The sequence below is a fragment of the Wallemia mellicola genome, assembly GCF_000263375.1.
Source record: "Wallemia mellicola CBS 633.66 unplaced genomic scaffold WALSEscaffold_5, whole genome shotgun sequence".
Taxonomy (NCBI): domain Eukaryota; kingdom Fungi; phylum Basidiomycota; class Wallemiomycetes; order Wallemiales; family Wallemiaceae; genus Wallemia; species Wallemia mellicola.
The window spans coordinates 286,411-303,038 of record NW_006531962.1 but is presented as its reverse complement, the minus strand read 5'-3'; the positions used below and the strand labels follow the sequence as shown (position 1 = coordinate 303,038).

The window sequence follows — 16,628 nt, the reverse complement described above, 5'->3', positions numbered from 1 at the left end:
AAAAATAATAAATCATTCTCTTTTTTTAGTTGTCCTTTACAAAAATGAATCTAGTTCAATTTCTAAGCTGTGCAATTTCCTTGTTGATTTCTTGTTCACTGTCTAATTTAGCTAATTGAGTTTTCTCTAACTTTTCACCTCTCTTTTGCTTCTCCTTGAGTTCTTCTATTGCTTTAAGTTTCTTGGTTAAGTTACGAACCTTCTTGTCGATTGGTGTAAGTTGATCATTTTGTGCTTGTGGTTCTGGTTGTTGTTGTTGATCTTGTGATTTTTGCTTACGTTGTTGAGGTGGCTTCGGTGAAGGTGCTGCACCTGGAATAGTTCTAGTTCTTGGTGTAGATGCACCACTTGAAGATGGTGTACCTCTAGCATGTGGAGGTTTGTAAGCACCAGTAATTTTTGGTTTAGTTTCACTTGGTTTTTGGTATATTTTTACGCTATCATGTGGTTTTGGTGCTGGTTCAATTTCATTTCTAAATTCTGGGAATGATTTAACATCAACTGGTTTCCAATGTACTTGATAGAGCTCTTCAATTGGATGAATGTGTATGAGTTTTCCAGTAAGATGCCATAATTTAACGCCATTATCTACTCTTAAACGTGGTGAACAGGTAGCTGTAAGAATATATCTACCATCAGGTGACCATTCACAGTGACTTGTGTTAGAGCAATCAATTTGACAAACTTTACTGAGTGTTCTTCTATCCCAAATGTCAACTTGACCTGCAAGATTACCGAAACCAGCAATTAAAATAAATCTAGCTTGTGGATTGAATAATGCAAAGTTTCTTGGATTTACTCCAAAGTCAAATGTTTGGTTACCCCTTTGATCGAACAATGTAGCCTTTGCCGGCATGTAACCATAAATAACGATAAATTCTTTGCTATTTGGTGACCAGTTGAAGTCATGAATTGGACCTGGTTTGTCAAGTGTAATACGTGCATCGTATCCACCACCAACGGTTGATAATAAGTAGAGGTTAGATTCACCGTAGTAGTTCTTATTGGTCTTGTCAAAGTCGGTTTGAGTTTGGAAGAGAAGTGTTGTACCAAGGTTGTTCCATTTCATGGACACTCTGTCTGCTTTGAAGAATGTCTTTTGTGAAACAGGCTTAGAATTACTGGACAAACCGAGAAGAGAGTATAACCTGAGTGAAGCAGGTGCACCCTTCTTTTCTGCAATGAAAGTTGCTAAATGTGGATTTCTACCTGGACTGAGAGTGTATGTGACTAAGCCTTCTAATTTAAGTTTATTGGTGAAACCTTTAGACCAGTTTTGAGTATCGTATACCAATAATTCATTAGATTGTTGCTTAACTGCCCACTTATCATCACTTGCGAAGTTAATTGTCCAGCTTTCGAGTTGTTTGACTGTGGTTGAGAATACTTTTGTACCATCAAGTGTGAATATTTCAACGTTTTCACTATAATCATTGTTCTCTAATCTAACAGGTCTAGTCCAGGTTTGCAAGTAAGTAGATTTTCTGCTGAATTCTAAATCCTGGCATTGCTTGACATCTAATTGAGCTAATTGGCTACCATCAGAGTTTGCGATAACAACGCTATCAGTGAGTGCATATGCTAAGTATTTACCGCAGCTTGAGTATTTAAATACTTTTACTTCTGCAGGTCTAGTTTTATTAGTCGAATGATAAAATTGATAGTTTAAACTTACAATTCAAACAAATTTGAGTAATTCTCTATTAATTTGAAGTCTTTTAAACTACGAACTGTTATAATATAAGTTTAGCTAGACGCTAATTGGTTAGACCCACAGCCGTACTGCAACTGCATGATGTCGAAATAGAAGAACAATCAAATCGTTAGTTGAGTGTATAAATTTTTATTTTATTTTCATTATTAGAATGTATTTATGAGATAGCTTAGATTATATATCTTTATCTGTTATTTAGTATGATTATATAGCTATTGAATATACCTATATTATAACTCTATATAGAATTATATAACAGTTATCTATATCCTGTACCATTTATTGATAGCTTACTACTTTGTCTCATCAGTTAGACAATCTACTATCGTCGGCCTATCGGGTGTCATTCAATTGTCCGAAGGCTGTATTTCAATGTAATTATAAGTTATAACTAGTACGTTAAATAAACTAGCATACAGTTTAATTTACTATTTTATTAACACTTTATGCATTCCTTCGACTCAAACCGAGGCTTCCTGATTCGTTGCTTCTTAAACAATTACATCCATGGTTGCAACTTCAAAACCACGTACATTATACGAAAAAGTAGGTTATATAGACAGCCACATAAACACCTAGCTTATATTTTATTAGGTATTCGACGATCATGTCGTTACAGACGATAATGGCAACAACATCATGTTCATTGATCGTCACTTAGTGCACGAAGTAACTTCCCCTCAAGCTTTTGAAGGTTTGAGAAACGCTGGCAGAAAAGTTAGAAGGCCAGATTGTACACTCGCCACCGTCGACCACAATATACCAACTTCTAAGAGAGAAAACTTCAAGTCAATCTCTACTTTCATCGAGGAACAAGATAGCCGTACCCAGTGTGCAACTTTAGAAGAGAATATCAAAGAGTTCGGTTTAACTTACTTCGGTATGGATGATTCCAGACAAGGTGCGTCATACTTTCATATCAATTCCTCCGCTAACTTCTTCAACAGGTATTGTCCACATTATCGGTCCAGAACAAGGTTTCACTCTCCCTGGTACTACTGTTGTTTGTGGTGACTCTCACACTTCTACTCACGGCGCTTTCGGTGCCTTAGCTTTCGGTATCGGTACATCCGAAGTTGAACACGTCCTTGCCACCCAAACTTTGCAATCTAGGAAATCTAAGAACATGAAAGTATGCGTTGATGGCCCTCTTGGTGAAGGTGTCACCTCAAAAGATTTAGTTCTTCACGTTATTGGTATTATCGGTACTGCAGGTGGTACTGGATGCGTTATTGAATTCTGTGGTAGCACTATACGCTCACTTTCAATGGAAGCTAGAATGTCGATTTGTAATATGGCTATCGAGGGTGGTGCTAGAGCTGGTATGATCGCACCAGATCAAATCACATACGATTACCTCAAATCAAGACCTTTAGCACCAAAAGGTGAAGAATGGGACAAGGCCATAAAATACTGGTCAACTCTTCAATCGGATCCAGAAGCTAGCTACGACATTGAAGTTAATATCGAGGCAAAGGATATTCCACCAACCGTCTCTTGGGGTACATCTCCACAAGATGTCGTGTCCATTACCGGAAACGTCCCAAGCCCAGAATCTTTCCCAGAAGGTCCAAAGAGACAAGGTTGCGAGCGTGCACTTGAGTACATGGGATTAAAAGCAGGTGCAAAAATGTCGGAAATTCCAATTGATAAGGTCTTCATCGGATCATGCACAAACTCACGTATTGAAGATCTTAGGGCCGTCGCTGCCGTCGCTCGTGGTCGTAAAGTTGCATCAAACGTCAAGCTTGCCATGATTGTCCCTGGATCTGGTAACGTCAAACGTCAAGCTGAAGCTGAAGGAATTGATAGAGTTCTCACTGCTGCTGGATTTGACTGGAGAGAAGCAGGTTGTTCTATGTGTTTAGGTATGAACCCAGATCAATTATCACCACAAGAAAGATGTGCATCTACATCTAACCGTAACTTTGAAGGTAGACAAGGTGCAGGTGGTAGAACTCACTTGTGTTCTCCTGCAATGGCTGCTGCTGCTGCCATCACTGGTCGTCTGACCGATGTTAGAGAATTAGCACCAGCATTACCATCTTCAACTAGCGATAGTGAACCTGCACTCAAAATCCTCGATCCTAAAGACTACACAACCAATCAATCTACACTTAAACTTTCAGAAGCTAAACCTCAAGGCCCACCAGAAACTGACGGTGCTCCTTCAGCTGTTCAACAAGCTACAAGAGCAGCAGCAGCAGCTGGAATGACCAAGTTCACAGTTGTTAAAGGTTTAGCTGCAGCTTTAGATCTTCCAAATATCGACACAGATATGATTATACCGAAGCAATTCTTGAAGACGATCAAGCGTACTGGTTTAGGTAGTGCTGCTTTCTATGGTATGAGATATGACCCACAAACCGGCAAGCCTGATCCTAACTTCGTACTCAACCAAGAACCATGGACTAAGGCATCTATTTTAATCAACGTAGGTGGTAACTTCGGTTGTGGTTCTTCTAGAGAGCATGCTCCATGGGCTTTACTCGACCAAGGCATTAGATGTATCATTTCTACATCATTTGCTGATATTTTCTTCAACAATACCTTCAAAAACGGTATGCTTCCAGTCGTGCTGCCGCAAGAAGATGTCGTAAAACTTTCACAAGACGCTAAGGAATCAAAGGAAGTTGAAGTTGATCTTGAGAATAAGGTAGTAAAACGCTATAACGGAGAGAGTATTCCATTTAACGTCGATGATTTCCGTCGTCATTGTCTTCTTAATGGTTTAGATGATATCGGATTGACTTTACAAAAGGAGGATGATATCGTCACATTCGAAAAGCGCAGATCAGAAACATGGCCATGGTTAGACGGTCAAGAATACGCCGGTAGAACGTTCAACCCTCCTAAATCCAAGAGTCAGAAAATGGATTGGTAAACTTGTTTTCGCAGATACATTGTTTTGTTATAAAAAAAAAATCAGCCGAGTGTATCACCTTTGAAGGTATGTTCTGCGTGATAGAGGATGAGTTTTCAACGGTGATGACATATTGAAACGCTTTATCGGAGATTTGTTTACACCTTCGAAAGGACCTAATCTGTTGAAATTGTATGATGAGATCCTGTCGTTATTTGACGTATGTTGTGTTGAGTAAATGTTGGCAGAAGCTACCCTATTTGGTGTTGGAGGAATATGAGCTCCTTGAATGGTAGGTGTGTGCATCTGCATTGATTATAGGTATGAATAATATAAAAAAACCTTTATATGCTCACCCTATCTGAGGGTGGTATTTGTGCTGCAGATCTTGATAGTCTTTCATAATGTATTCCTTGTCTCTTGGTGTCACTTTTGCTCTTCAGCCTTCTAATTTCATTTTCCTGCTCTTGGTGTGACTTCAAGATGTTCTGTAGTTTGCGACGCTCACTGCCTAATTCTGCGCTAATGCTGTTAATTTGCATTTGAAGAGCTATAATTGAGTTGATTGAATAATAAGAAGTAACCATTGGATCACCCACTTGCGATCTCATTGTTAGCTTGATGCAACTGTTAGAAAACATGTATATGTCCGATTTGAGACATACATTCTCTCGCCTGAATTTCTGACTTACGCTCAATGACAGCAAGCTTCTCTTGTGAATCCCTGAGAAGAATAGACTGAAATGAGCTCTCTTCAGAATGCTGGTATTGCCAGAATCTGATAGCCCTTCCTGCGATGTCAAATATCAAAGAAGGGGATAGTCCAGCTAAGCAACTACTCTTGTAATCTTCCGTTGGACTGAGTGAATTGAGCTGGCTATCAATTTCAGCGCTTATCTAAATAATAATTAACCTGCAATGATATCATCTGGTTCATGTAAACTAGTATGACAAGCTGGACAATTGTGGCTATTTTCGAAGAGATCTGTAGCGCATCTGATGCAAAATATGTCTATTATTATAAGTTGTTGATCATATATAGCTTTAGATAGTCCCACGAGAGCACGTCGTCGTTACTAACAAAGAACTGAGAGATGAAGGTGTAAAATGGGAGATAAGCATACCAGCTTTGGTTTCATTTATTAATAATTTTCTACATCTCAAGCTATTGCACCTCAAATCGTTTTCTTCGTCCTGCATACTTCGTCGTTCCAAACGAAAGAGATGTCAATCAGGAATTTAGAGATAAAGCTGAACGATATTTTAAAATCTAATAAATTATTGAGTGACAGTTCTGCAGACGATTTATTTAGCTGGTTTGCTACTCATTATAGAGAAGAACTCAGTTTAGTTAGACTACAAATACTCGATTTGGCTGAGAGACAATCAATTAATAGAAAGTTTTCACTTAAATCACTTGTCAGTTTAGCTACTATCTTACATCGTCATAATATCTCTCGATTTAAGCAGATAGCGGCTACAACTAACTTTACATCATTCGAATTGGCGAGATTCGTGGAAGTTTTAGTCGCATCTAATTCTAATACACCAAAGATATTAGATGTATTACACTGTTTCTCTATCAATTTCGTTGAAACACTAACTAATAGCTCATTACCATTACTCAAATACCTAAACGGATTATACAATAGCATTGAGAAAGATGATAAATTAATCATCTTGGATATACTCTACAATATTATACATCATTCATTGTCAAATTCAAATTCAGCCACCCTCATTTCAGAAGCATTAAACGTCATTCTTGACAAAACACCGCCACCAGAGCTCAGCGATCGACCTCTTCAGAATGCATCAATGTTGTCTGATCTAGAAACCATCACTGAGAGCAGTACACTTCTTATACCTCAAACAAACTTTGATCTTCAGATCGTTGGTCAAAGAATGGAATTGTTAGTGCTCGATATTATGTTAATAAGCCCACCTAGCTCAAGCAAAGCGGATATGGAAGCGCCGCCAGCTCTACCACCAAGACCAGATAGAGATCCACGCATTGATGTCGTTCTTGATATATTCCCAGATCAAGATGTATCATTTATTGAAAAGGCGTTATCTTTGCCACAATACAGCAACACAGAGGCACTTATTGAAGCTTTACTAGAGGGTACAGTTCATATACCTCAAGATGAACCTCTTGAGCAACCTAAATATGATAATGACGAACCCGCCGAGCTTGATTTCAGCAAGTTGCGTATAGGCAAGGCTAAGTAGGTATAATATCTCAAATTTAAATTTACTAACCATCCGATATAGTAATTTAAAATTAAAGATGGATGAAGACGCTAGAAATGAACTTAAAGCAACAGTCATGCGCCGAGTAGAGGAAGCCCAAATTGAGGAAATTGAAGCTGAATTAGAAGAGGAAGAAGAGTACGCTAGCAGACCTACCGAGACAGGTGATACCACTCCGACTGTCGAAGTTGATTATTCTGTACTTGAGAAAGCATATCTTGAGAACCCAAGCTTGTTTGATAGGTCCTCAACTACTCGCAGATCCAAGGAAAGAGAGAATCTCCGGAATGCTACTGGTTTAGATGATGGCCAAATAGAAGGATGGCATTCTCAATTAGTGAGAAATCCTCGCAAATTGCAAAGACTGGTTCAAGATAAGGATATTGTGAATAATAACCTCGATGTACCTGTTCAAGAAGGTAAATCAAGACATTCTCGAGGTGGCGCGAGAGGAAGAGGAAGAGGTGGTGCCAGTAGTGGCTCTACCCGTGGTAAAGCTCCAACTCAAGGCGCTGGTCATAGTGGTAATAACCGTCAGCGTCAAAATAAGGAAAAGCAAGGTAATGCACAGAGGAAGAGAGGTCATGACAAGAAGTTTGCCAACCAACCAACCTAAATAAATCAAATTGAGTGTCCTGTATCATAAATAACGGATTCCGCTATGGCTGCATTTCTTTGTAAAACCATTATTGATAATTTTATAGAAGTTATTAAAGCTCTCAAGTTCTATAATTGTCTTCCAAGGGATCTAAGGATCTTGGAAGAATCTGAGACACGTATGTGTAACATCATCTACCAGATCATTACAACCAGCTCTTGTACTTCATCTAACCTCATCAAAGGAGTGTGCTCCTTAGAGTCTTCACGCTTGGGCGAGTGAACTTCACGCTATCACCATCACATCGTTTAGCTTCAGCTGTAGTATTAGTGATTTGTATCTATCATATCGCTCCGAATAATCGTACATGTAAGGAGTGGAATTATATCGTTGTTAAGTTGCTCTACCTAAGTGTTGCAGATATATGGAGCCTTAAGTTTCCATTGACTATCCTTAATCTCTTTCAAAAGCCAAGCTGCGACGCTCTCCCGACTGATAGTGACATGGTCTTTACCAGAACCTAGCATTGTGGCTGTTGTGTTTTTTTCAGCACCGTCTGTCAATCCCCCCACACGGAACAAAGTCCATGTCATATCCGCTGGAGATCTGAGTGTAACCAACTCACCAACCGAAACCATCTCATTAAATTCTGTGAAATGTAAAAGTCGCATGAAAACCCTCCCAAATGACCATAATAGAGAGAAAGAATCTTCTGGTTGGCTGAATGAAGGTGTACAAAGCATGATCGCCCGATGAACTCCATTGGAAGCCAATAACGGCAACAGCTTGGCGTAGCAATCTGTGATAGGCTGTGGCTAAGGTTAAGAGAATTCTAAACTTCATGTATCAAAATGACGTACAGTGCCTTGGCTTCCACTGAGAGGTCCGGCGCAAGATATGAAAGCATCAGCACCGCATTTGGCTGCCGTCTCTAGCGCTACCATATCGCTCAATTCTCCTTCTATCACATCCAATTTCTCCTGGGCACGTAGTGAGTCACTCAATTTTGATGGATTGCGAGCATATAAAGTGAGTCGATGCCCTTCAACTAAGGCCTTGTGGGTAAAAAGCGTGCCTATTGCACCTATATAGGTCTACATGTTAGTCCCAGCCTGCGTTACATTGCAAATTACTTACCGGTGCCCCCAAGCACAAGAAAGTGTAAAGGCATTATGGAAGTTGGGTGCAAAAAGAATACATTGTTTGTCTCCAGATTTATATGTGAAACCTCCGAGTTACAAATGTGGCTTAGTCATACTTGAATTCTGCTAGTAGACAGAAGAAGTGCTCAAACATACAGCAAGATTGGCAGCTCTACATAACTTTTTCAGATATCCAAATCACATCGCACGAACTGTATGTAATACGCTATTAGCGTGATTTGTATACTAAATTTACCTGATCACAGATTATCCCAATCTATTGGTTTGTAATATATTGTATAAGTACTTCCGCTGTCCGTTTATAATATGTCTTCGTTGCATGTCATCATGTCTTGATGTTATGTGCATTCATTTTAGGTCACGCACGTGAACTTACCACCAACTTCACCAGGAAAAGTATCCATTCTTTATCTTATCTGCTGATAAATTGAGTCACACTAATAAATTAGCCTAGAAAGGATTGATACAACCTAAAATTTTACATATAATAACACTTTTTCTCATTTAGTAACATCTAGGCCAACATCTAAGAGACATTTATAGCCTTTGATCCTTCAAAAGCTATTGGAGAGATTTTGACATTACTTTGAATTTTCGGTTCTCAAGTTATTATACACTACCTTTAGAATTTTGGCAAAAGATTGCCTATTTCTGAGACTGGCCGAAATAAGTCGAATAATACAGAAAACAGAATCTATGTTTAAAAGATGTCAAGTTTGTCTGCGCTACACCTAAAATAATGTTTAACCTGATCGTCTTAGCTATACATCTCAGATCATCTCTAACTAAAGATAAATATATAATGTGTATATAATATGCAGGTGCATCGACAAAATAAGTTATGCGACTTGTTCAAAGTCGTCGTCATCCTCCTCCTCTGAATCATTATTGTCTTGCTGTTGTGTTACGTTATTGGTTTCGGTATCTTGTTTTATACGTTTGTTCGATGTATCTTGACCAGGCGATTGTGATCGTTTTGAATTGTAATTAGAATAATAATCATTATAATATTGATCCATGTTGATGGCTTCATATCCATCATCTTGACTATGCAAAGTCCCTCCTTCATCTCTAGATTTCCTCTCCATGATGGCTTGATTCCTATGTCCGATCGCTGTAATTTCACCTGAAATGGTACTCCTCAATACCCATTCCGGTAGAGCATTCTTAGTTCTCCTTTCTTCTGCCTCCTGTTCTAATTTCTTCTTCTGTTCGGCGTCATGCTCATCTGCGACTATTTGAACCTTAACTTGAGATTTGTTATTACCAGATGATGATCCAGCACCAGCCACGGCTAAACCATCATCTTCACCTTCAAGTTCTTTAATTGGTTGAGTAATCGCTTTGACGTTCTTGCCAATCCAATCAGCAATGTCAAATCTAATAATTAGATGTTATGATGGGATATTTTAAAAAGGTGATACCTACGGTGGTAAAGTCATATCTTCCGTTAATTTTAGACCTGCAATGATGTGGCGACATTGCATAAGCAAACGTGCCATCATATCTTGTGAACCTTTTACGCCATCAGATTCATCATTATCTTTGAGCGGTGCGTTGCAAGTATCGCATATGAAAGTATCTGTCGTTGCTTCTAAATGGAGGACATCAAGTGGTGTAAACGTCTTTTGACAACCAGGACAAACATATCCTTTCTGATCTAATTCCTTGGACAATTTTAGCGGAACTAAATAAAATGGCAAACACCCACATTTCTTAATTTATCATCAATAGCTTTCCTGATCCTCCACATACGCCATTTGACGTTATCGATGAACTGTTGATAATCAATGTAATAATAGGTCTTCAAAAGTGGACGTGGATTTGGTGGCTGATATTCATTCCGTCGATAACTGGTCTCTTTAGTGGATGTCTTCCACTGTGGAAAGCTAAACTCACTGGAAGACAAGCTTATCAGATATCAACTTTGCAATAAGTTTAGAGCTATCTTTAACAGTTAATCCAATTCTACCAGCTATTTCACCATCCTGCATACTAAATTATGGCGTCTGAGCCTTTCATATAATATCTTTATAGATATACCCACGCTTCCTTCCTAATAAGCTGATCTAAAATAATGTAATACTTGCTCTCATAGAATGACCTTCCAACATGCTGTACCAGGCTCTTTAATCTCCTCTCATCAGTCTCATTGGCAATTGCAGCATGCATCGATGATGATGGTTTGTGATTAAGAGATGACTTTAACGAGAGAGGAGCTTTACTTCACTGGTATAAACACACGTATCTTAGTTACTTCATCTTTTTTAATCCCTTCATTCTCTTTATTCTCTTTGTTCAATAGATGATCGTCAGAGAAGAAAGCAAAACGAAAGTAAATTGTTTAAATGATTAATTGCATATAATTACATGTTAAATAACAATAAACAAATAGATAAATGATTGTCAATTCTGTCAAAAATAAAAAATAAATGATTGAGTTGAAATTTTTCGTTGTCATGCAGGTTTAAATAGTTCGTTTATTCATTCCACCTGTTGAAAATATCCATTGAAGTGGTATTAAAGTTTTCGCCATTTTGTGAACCTGGCCTTAAACTATCTGTTGATTTCTTGCTAAGCGCACTTAATTGTCTTCTCACAGCTCTGTCTTTGATCAACTGTGATGGTTCAAAGTTTATACTTGATCTGTTAGAGCCTCCCCCAGTTTGTTCAAATTGAGCAACGCGTCCCTTGACTGACACAGGCTGACTCTTATCAGATTCTGCTGATGGTGATGGTACGGTGTAAGCAGCGGCGTATCTTTTGAATGTATCAAACGAGTACTCATTTGTAGAGTTCAAAACTTTTGTTGGTGTTTCAAGTTCAGCTTCTTCTTCATTTCTGCTTATTCCGTCGGTCTTTACTGGATGAAGTTGTGGCATAGCAGCAGCTGCTTTGGAAGCAGGTGACCAGAATGATGGTGAGTTTGGTGTCTTGTTAGACGGAGACAATGGTAGTTCCTTTTGTTGATGCTGTTCCATGAATGTAGGTGAGAATGGATCTTCTGAAGCAGTACGCTTAGGTTCAGGCCTTGTGCTTGGTGACTTCTCATCGCTACGAACAGATGGACTATTGCGATTGACTTGCTCATGAGCTGTCATCTTACCAGAGGATGATTGAGGTGATTCTGGAAGTGGGCGTCTAGCAGTTTGATGCACTGATTGCACAGGTTCTTCGACATCATTAATTGGTGAGCTGAGATATGCCATTGAAGCCATAACATCTCCACCAGAAAGGTGAGATGCACGAGATTGTGCCAGTGAGCGATGATCCAACGGATCTTGAGCAAGTTGTGGAAGACCAACTGGTGGAGGGGATTGATCGTCATCCACCTTCTCATGTTCTTCTACTTCTTCTTCGTCACTTTCCTCCAACTCTTCCTCTTCGTGGATTTGTTGAGGTTCCTCCATTTCGCTCTTGATCTGCTCTGAAACAGGTTCACCTTTTGGTTCAATTTCAGGCTCATCATGCTTCGGTTCCTCAACCTTAATCTCAACCTCTTCAGGCTCATCTTTAACATCTTCTGGGGCAGCATGGGAAGCTTCTTGCTTCTCGTTCTCTTCCTCTTCGAAGTCATGAGCATCGTGGAAGTCACCAGTTGGGCTATGAATATCAAGTTTTGGAGTTTCCTCTACTATATCTTCATGTTCGCCATTTGAATTAGACTCATTTTGATCAATAGAGGCTGAATCCTCGTCATCATCTTTAATTGCATTCAAAAGTGTCTCCCTTCTACTTTCTGCTAGTGATGGGCGCGAACTTGGACGTTTCTTTTCATTGCCATCATTATGTTCTTCTGGCTCCACGTTGATAGCAGGCTCACTAATATCATTCTCGTCAAAGCTCACCTCTGAGCCACTGTCATCTTCATCCTCTGAGATACCATCTGCTTGAGAATCAGTCATATGTGAATCTTCAGTCATATCTTGAGTAGTTTCATTCATTGTGCTATCATCATGATTATTAGAAGATTGCTCTTGTTCAGCGGTGGTATCCATATCATCAACTGGTAATGGTGAAGGTGGCTTACCGCCTTTACCTCTGCGTGATACCGACGCATTAAAGAGTGCTTCATCAATGATATCCATTTGTGAGATCTTTGGACCCCCCTCATTAAAGACAGTGTTACCTGTTTGAGCTTTAACAGAAGATTGAGCATGAAGAGCTGGTGGAGATATCTTAGCAGTACCTCTCAATGCATCCACTGTCTTAACATCATTTGATGGTGATTTAGCCCTCTCAATGTCCTGCTTGTGTCTTTCTAATGCAGCCGACTTCACTAATTCTGCATCAGTTGGTGTTACACCTGAGACAGAATTCATAGGCATAGGAGTTGGTGGATGGGCTGAAGGTGGAGGATCGATCGACAAGAAGTTAATAAACTTGACTGGAAGTTCGACTGATACGTCTCCCTTGGACAATGATCCAGCGACACCGATGCGAAGTGTGTAATTTACCTCCAATAAACGTGTGCGAGGGATAGTAAGTGCATCAGACTTGTGAATTAGTTAGTCAAAGACATGATATCGAAAAAGAAGAACTAACAGGAACTTGCAACGATGAAGAGAACTCAAGCTGTTCACCTGAGTCAACACCTCTGAACCAGCCTTTAGCCGTAACATGACCAGAAGTACCCTTTGAACCTATTTCAAGCTTCTCTTCGGCGATTCTCTTGGTGTTTGTAGTGGTTTGGCATGCATCAAGGTCGTCACCAACCATTAAAGAAGCATATGGACGTGGCCTATAAGCAATGATAGTCCTGTTAAGGGACAAGCTAACAGATTTAACCTGTATGTTTCATGAGCGAATGTATTGTTCACTAATCTAAAAACTCACCCTCTTGCTACTATTATTATCGATTGTAATCATGACATAACAACGTTGACCAGCAACCCAATGTGGACGGTGGACGCTAGCTGTTAAATTGATTGGGCCCTTTCCACCCAGGAAGAGAGGCTTTGAAGCTGTCTGCATGATTGGTACGGGTGCTGGTGCTAAAACGCTCGAAGGAGATAGCAAAGGATAAATTGTAACATATCTGTAGAAATGCGCGATTGATCTATCACTGGATTTGTGGTTCTTAAGATGAATAGAGCTGTTTTGGGTTAGGAAAAACATTTCATGTGGAAAATAACCCACCCAATAACTATGTAACGGACAAAGCCACTCTTCGACTTGAGTGGGCCTTTTGCACCACCACCAATTGGCAGCTTGATCTTGAAAGGAAGTGAGATTCTATTATCCTTGCGTCTACCTTTCTTCGTGTTGACACCGCGGTAGTATCCTTCATCATCTGGCAGGCCATATCCAGCAGGTGGATAGAAGTCAACAGGAGCATCATGGTGGAAGAAAACATGGCGAGTCTCATCAGCTTGGAGATCTATGTGGCGTGAGTAAACGAAATCATGCAATTAGTAAGACCAACCTTCAAAACCAACAACACGAACTTTACCATTACCCCACCAGACCTTATCATTAGCAAGCTTGACATCCATTCGACCACCAAGGACACCACCTTCGACGACAGCCTCACTATCAAGAACTAGATCAACTTCCGCTCTTGATCTCGTGCGTGATTGTTCGAGAGTAATCTGATGTGAATTGCTGCCGAACCTGCTACCACCGGAGAGAACAGCCCTCAATTCTCTTGCAGTTCTGGCTGGTGAAGTGGAAGTGTTGAGCAAGGTAGTCTGCCTAAGTAAGTCACCTTGAGAGCGAGCTTTTTGGATCTTCTTATTATGTTGACCGACTTGACCAATCTTTCCAGTAACTGCGTCAGCATCGAATCGCGTAGAAGGTGGATCGATAACACCTGCTTGAGTTGAACAAGATGAGTTGGAAGGAGTGACAAATCCACCTTTCTGAACGTCGAATTTGACAGCACCACCACCTCTTTCTGCGTGTGCGAGACCTCTCATACCTCTTGATGATCTAATATCAACACCATTTGATCCAATTGAGCTAGCATTCAATGAAAAGTTTGATCCAGATCTCGTGTTAAGCTTAGGTGCGTGTGGGAATTCAGTGGAAGATGGTGGCTTTGATAAGAAATCAAGATGAGCGTATTTCAACATCGAAGCATTCTCTGGTGATCTAGTTGATGATGTGTTGTGTCTCGATGGTGAACTAACTGCTTGCTGTTGAGCAGAAACTGATCTCTTGGATTTATCTACCATACCCTCACTTCTCTCCGGTTGAGTAGACTGGGTAACACGCATAGCTGGAGCTTGAAGTTGGATGCGAGGGTTTTGGGGTAAGGTCTGTGAACGCTTCCTTACTGGGATCTGATCTCTATCATTTGGTAATTCCTTTTGCTCCTCAAAAGACTGCTCAGCTCCATCTACGCCCATTTTCGATGATGTTCTTGGTGGTATTACTGAAGAGTACTGCTCATCATTGTTTGACTTATGAGTTTGCTTTGATCTGTTGGAATGATCTGATTTACGTGACTTGTGAGAGAGCTCAGACTTGTTATCTGACTTGATTTGCTCACTATGATGAGATTCCTCGACTTCCTGAACTTGTTCCTGTTTAAGATTTTCATCACCAATCTCATCTGCTATCTCTTCTTCTTTCTGCTGCTTTCCTAGGGTAGCATCAAGTGAAGTGGTTGAAGCAGATGGATTTGTAACGCGTAATGGATGTTTTGGTGAATTTTCCATTTGGGGTGTTCCAGTATCAGAATTCTTTTGATTCTCGATGTGCATATGCCCCAATTTTCTATTGACGGCGTCAAAGTTGACACTGGCTTCACTTTCATTAGTTGGATTTCTCTCCATAACAATAGCTTCTGCCTTTTCAAATTCATTTCGCTTCTGGACGTGTTCTTGGTGTTTGTTCGGATTCTGTTCATGGAAAGACAATAAGGCTTCTGATTGTGGGGAAATAATTCTCACAGTTTTTGAGGGTGAGTTAGAGCGAGAAGTGTGTACGCTCTGGCCTAAAAACGCGTGAGTATGCCAAAAGCGGAAAAAGAAAGACATGCCTACCTTCGAAATCTCTGGAACTCGGCAAACCAGCTGCTGATGCTCCCGGAGGTGGACGTGGACCTTTAAGCGGACTACCTGAACGTCTATGTGGGTGCGGTTGAGAGACTTCGTGAATGTCATCGTCTTCAACTTGTGGACTGAAGTGTATACCAAGTACATTGCTACGCTTTTCACTATTGGCTGAATTCAAACTAGAACCTAAGCTTAAAGCGCGCGTATACCTTCTGCGCGTTGGTTGTGGGTCTTGTGTTGGGTTCATATGCTCGTTGTTCATTGGATCTTTTATTGGTGATGGTGGTGAACGTGATCTTAGTCTGGAATTGTTTGAACTTGAGTATTTTCTAATTGCTTTAATCTTGAAATAGTTTCTAAAAGAAGGAGAAAATCAAATACGCTAGCCTAAATGGATGATGGCACGCTACCTACCGAAAAGAGTAAGTGAATTCTGGAAGAGGAAATAACGCGTCTTCTTAAAAAAAAAGACAACGGAGATATAAATTTTTCATTATTGATGATCGTTGTTAGAGTTCATCACGATTCAGATAAGCGTCAGGGAAGCAAAAGCGATTCTGGGGGTGGAGGGTACACCTACCGTGGCGGGAATAACCTCACAATATAAAAAGCTGGCATTAAGGTGTGTAATTCTATGACTAGAGTGATAGCCTGACTCGTTAAGATACCACCCAGACAAAAACCCAGCCGAAAAGCAACAAGAGGCAGCAGAACGATTTAAAGTGAGAGAAAGAATTATCAATTGAGGTATTTCTAACAATATCAGCAACTCGTACAAGCTGTTCAAGTCCTTTCGGACTCGCTGTCCTCATCATCCGATACGGTCGATAGTCCATCTTTTGACTTCACGACGGTGTTTAAAGATACACCATTCTTTAATGCATACATGCAGGACTTCACTTATACGCCACCACTACAGCCTTCATGTCCAGGACCGTCTCAGAAGGCATTTAGATGGTATGACCCACCAAAGCCGCAAGGGCATAGAAATAGACACGGATGAATTGTACTTGTATTTATAAAATCCTTTTAAAAA

General features: G+C 40.1%; 8 protein-coding genes across 8 annotated transcripts; 3 read left to right on the top strand and 5 right to left on the bottom strand.

The window, feature by feature from the left end:
• Window positions 1–23: 23 nt before the first annotated feature.
• WALSEDRAFT_44299 (translation initiation factor eIF-2A) lies at window positions 24–1,797 on the bottom strand (the record flags this gene model as incomplete). The annotated part of the gene is made up of 3 exons (XM_006957260.1): window positions 24–1,631; window positions 1,676–1,730; window positions 1,776–1,797. 3 exons carry the CDS (start codon window positions 1,792–1,794, stop codon window positions 56–58), a joined length of 1,650 nt encoding a protein of 549 aa, XP_006957322.1. The 3' UTR covers window positions 24–55.
• Window positions 1,798–2,217: 420 nt separating this feature from the next.
• Window positions 2,218–5,775, top strand: WALSEDRAFT_59873 (putative 3-isopropylmalate dehydratase). Its single transcript, XM_006957258.1, has 3 exons — window positions 2,218–2,260; window positions 2,309–2,615; window positions 2,662–5,775. Exons 1-3 carry the CDS (start codon window positions 2,222–2,224, stop codon window positions 4,596–4,598), a joined length of 2,283 nt encoding a protein of 760 aa, XP_006957320.1. The 5' UTR covers window positions 2,218–2,221; the 3' UTR covers window positions 4,599–5,775.
• WALSEDRAFT_59872 (hypothetical protein) lies at window positions 4,807–5,763 on the bottom strand. Its single transcript, XM_006957259.1, has 2 exons — window positions 5,702–5,763; window positions 4,807–5,653 (listed from the first exon to the last, which is right to left on the bottom strand). The coding sequence occupies exon 2, from the start codon at window positions 5,216–5,218 to the stop codon at window positions 4,922–4,924; it is 297 nt and encodes a 98-aa protein (XP_006957321.1). The 5' UTR covers window positions 5,219–5,653; window positions 5,702–5,763; the 3' UTR covers window positions 4,807–4,921.
• Window positions 5,776–5,785: 10 nt separating the features above from the next.
• On the top strand, window positions 5,786–7,514 carry WALSEDRAFT_56824 (hypothetical protein). Its single transcript, XM_006957257.1, has 2 exons — window positions 5,786–6,805; window positions 6,852–7,514. The coding sequence occupies exons 1-2, from the start codon at window positions 5,802–5,804 to the stop codon at window positions 7,444–7,446; spliced, it is 1,599 nt and encodes a 532-aa protein (XP_006957319.1). The 5' UTR covers window positions 5,786–5,801; the 3' UTR covers window positions 7,447–7,514.
• On the bottom strand, window positions 7,480–8,599 carry WALSEDRAFT_68096 (hypothetical protein; the record flags this gene model as incomplete). Its single annotated transcript, XM_006957256.1, has 3 exons — window positions 7,480–8,237; window positions 8,289–8,512; window positions 8,566–8,599. The coding sequence occupies 3 exons, from the start codon at window positions 8,597–8,599 to the stop codon at window positions 7,836–7,838; spliced, it is 660 nt and encodes a 219-aa protein (XP_006957318.1). The 3' UTR covers window positions 7,480–7,835.
• A 790-nt stretch (window positions 8,600–9,389) lies between these two features.
• Window positions 9,390–10,784, bottom strand: WALSEDRAFT_59870 (hypothetical protein). Its single transcript, XM_006957255.1, has 5 exons — window positions 10,639–10,784; window positions 10,491–10,586; window positions 10,303–10,444; window positions 10,020–10,258; window positions 9,390–9,971 (listed from the first exon to the last, which is right to left on the bottom strand). Exons 1-5 carry the CDS (start codon window positions 10,761–10,763, stop codon window positions 9,431–9,433), a joined length of 1,143 nt encoding a protein of 380 aa, XP_006957317.1. The 5' UTR covers window positions 10,764–10,784; the 3' UTR covers window positions 9,390–9,430.
• A 272-nt stretch (window positions 10,785–11,056) lies between these two features.
• Window positions 11,057–16,190, bottom strand: WALSEDRAFT_56821 (hypothetical protein). Its single transcript, XM_006957254.1, has 6 exons — window positions 15,581–16,190; window positions 14,017–15,531; window positions 13,731–13,971; window positions 13,428–13,686; window positions 13,137–13,379; window positions 11,057–13,087 (listed from the first exon to the last, which is right to left on the bottom strand). Exons 1-6 carry the CDS (start codon window positions 15,852–15,854, stop codon window positions 11,072–11,074), a joined length of 4,548 nt encoding a protein of 1,515 aa, XP_006957316.1. The 5' UTR covers window positions 15,855–16,190; the 3' UTR covers window positions 11,057–11,071.
• WALSEDRAFT_63283 (DnaJ-domain-containing protein) lies at window positions 15,984–16,595 on the top strand (the record flags this gene model as incomplete). The annotated part of the gene is made up of 4 exons (XM_006957253.1): window positions 15,984–16,014; window positions 16,106–16,214; window positions 16,257–16,314; window positions 16,359–16,595. 4 exons carry the CDS (start codon window positions 15,984–15,986, stop codon window positions 16,593–16,595), a joined length of 435 nt encoding a protein of 144 aa, XP_006957315.1.
• Between the last annotated feature and the right edge of the window lie 33 nt (window positions 16,596–16,628).

What these genes read in the sequence shown, in the direction of transcription:
- WALSEDRAFT_59873 (XM_006957258.1), top strand. Translation starts at nt 2,222, where the DNA reads ATGGTTGCAACTTCAAAACCACGTACATTATACGAAAAA. An exon ending in CACGTACATTATACGAAAAA is followed by an intron (nt 2,261 to 2,308) that starts GTAGGTTATATA and finishes ATATTTTATTAG; the next exon opens with GTATTCGACGATCATGTCGT. An exon ending in TATGGATGATTCCAGACAAG is followed by an intron (nt 2,616 to 2,661) that starts GTGCGTCATACT and finishes CTTCTTCAACAG; the next exon opens with GTATTGTCCACATTATCGGT.
- WALSEDRAFT_59872 (XM_006957259.1), bottom strand. Translation starts at nt 5,218, where the DNA reads ATGTTTTCTAACAGTTGCATCAAGCTAACAATGAGATCGCAAGTGGGT.
- WALSEDRAFT_59870 (XM_006957255.1), bottom strand. Translation starts at nt 10,763, where the DNA reads ATGCATGCTGCAATTGCCAATGAGACTGATGAGAGGAGATTAAAGAGC. An exon ending in CAGCTTATTAGGAAGGAAGC is followed by an intron (nt 10,587 to 10,638) that starts GTGGGTATATCT and finishes GCCATAATTTAG; the next exon opens with TATGCAGGATGGTGAAATAG. An exon ending in GAAGATATGACTTTACCACC is followed by an intron (nt 9,972 to 10,019) that starts GTAGGTATCACC and finishes TCTAATTATTAG; the next exon opens with ATTTGACATTGCTGATTGGA.
- WALSEDRAFT_56824 (XM_006957257.1), top strand. Translation starts at nt 5,802, where the DNA reads ATGTCAATCAGGAATTTAGAGATAAAGCTGAACGATATTTTAAAATCT. An exon ending in TTGCGTATAGGCAAGGCTAA is followed by an intron (nt 6,806 to 6,851) that starts GTAGGTATAATA and finishes CATCCGATATAG; the next exon opens with TAATTTAAAATTAAAGATGG.
- WALSEDRAFT_56821 (XM_006957254.1), bottom strand. Translation starts at nt 15,854, where the DNA reads ATGAACAACGAGCATATGAACCCAACACAAGACCCACAACCAACGCGC. An exon ending in TCGTGTTGTTGGTTTTGAAG is followed by an intron (nt 13,972 to 14,016) that starts GTTGGTCTTACT and finishes CACGCCACATAG; the next exon opens with ATCTCCAAGCTGATGAGACT. An exon ending in ATAATAATAGTAGCAAGAGG is followed by an intron (nt 13,380 to 13,427) that starts GTGAGTTTTTAG and finishes TGAAACATACAG; the next exon opens with GTTAAATCTGTTAGCTTGTC.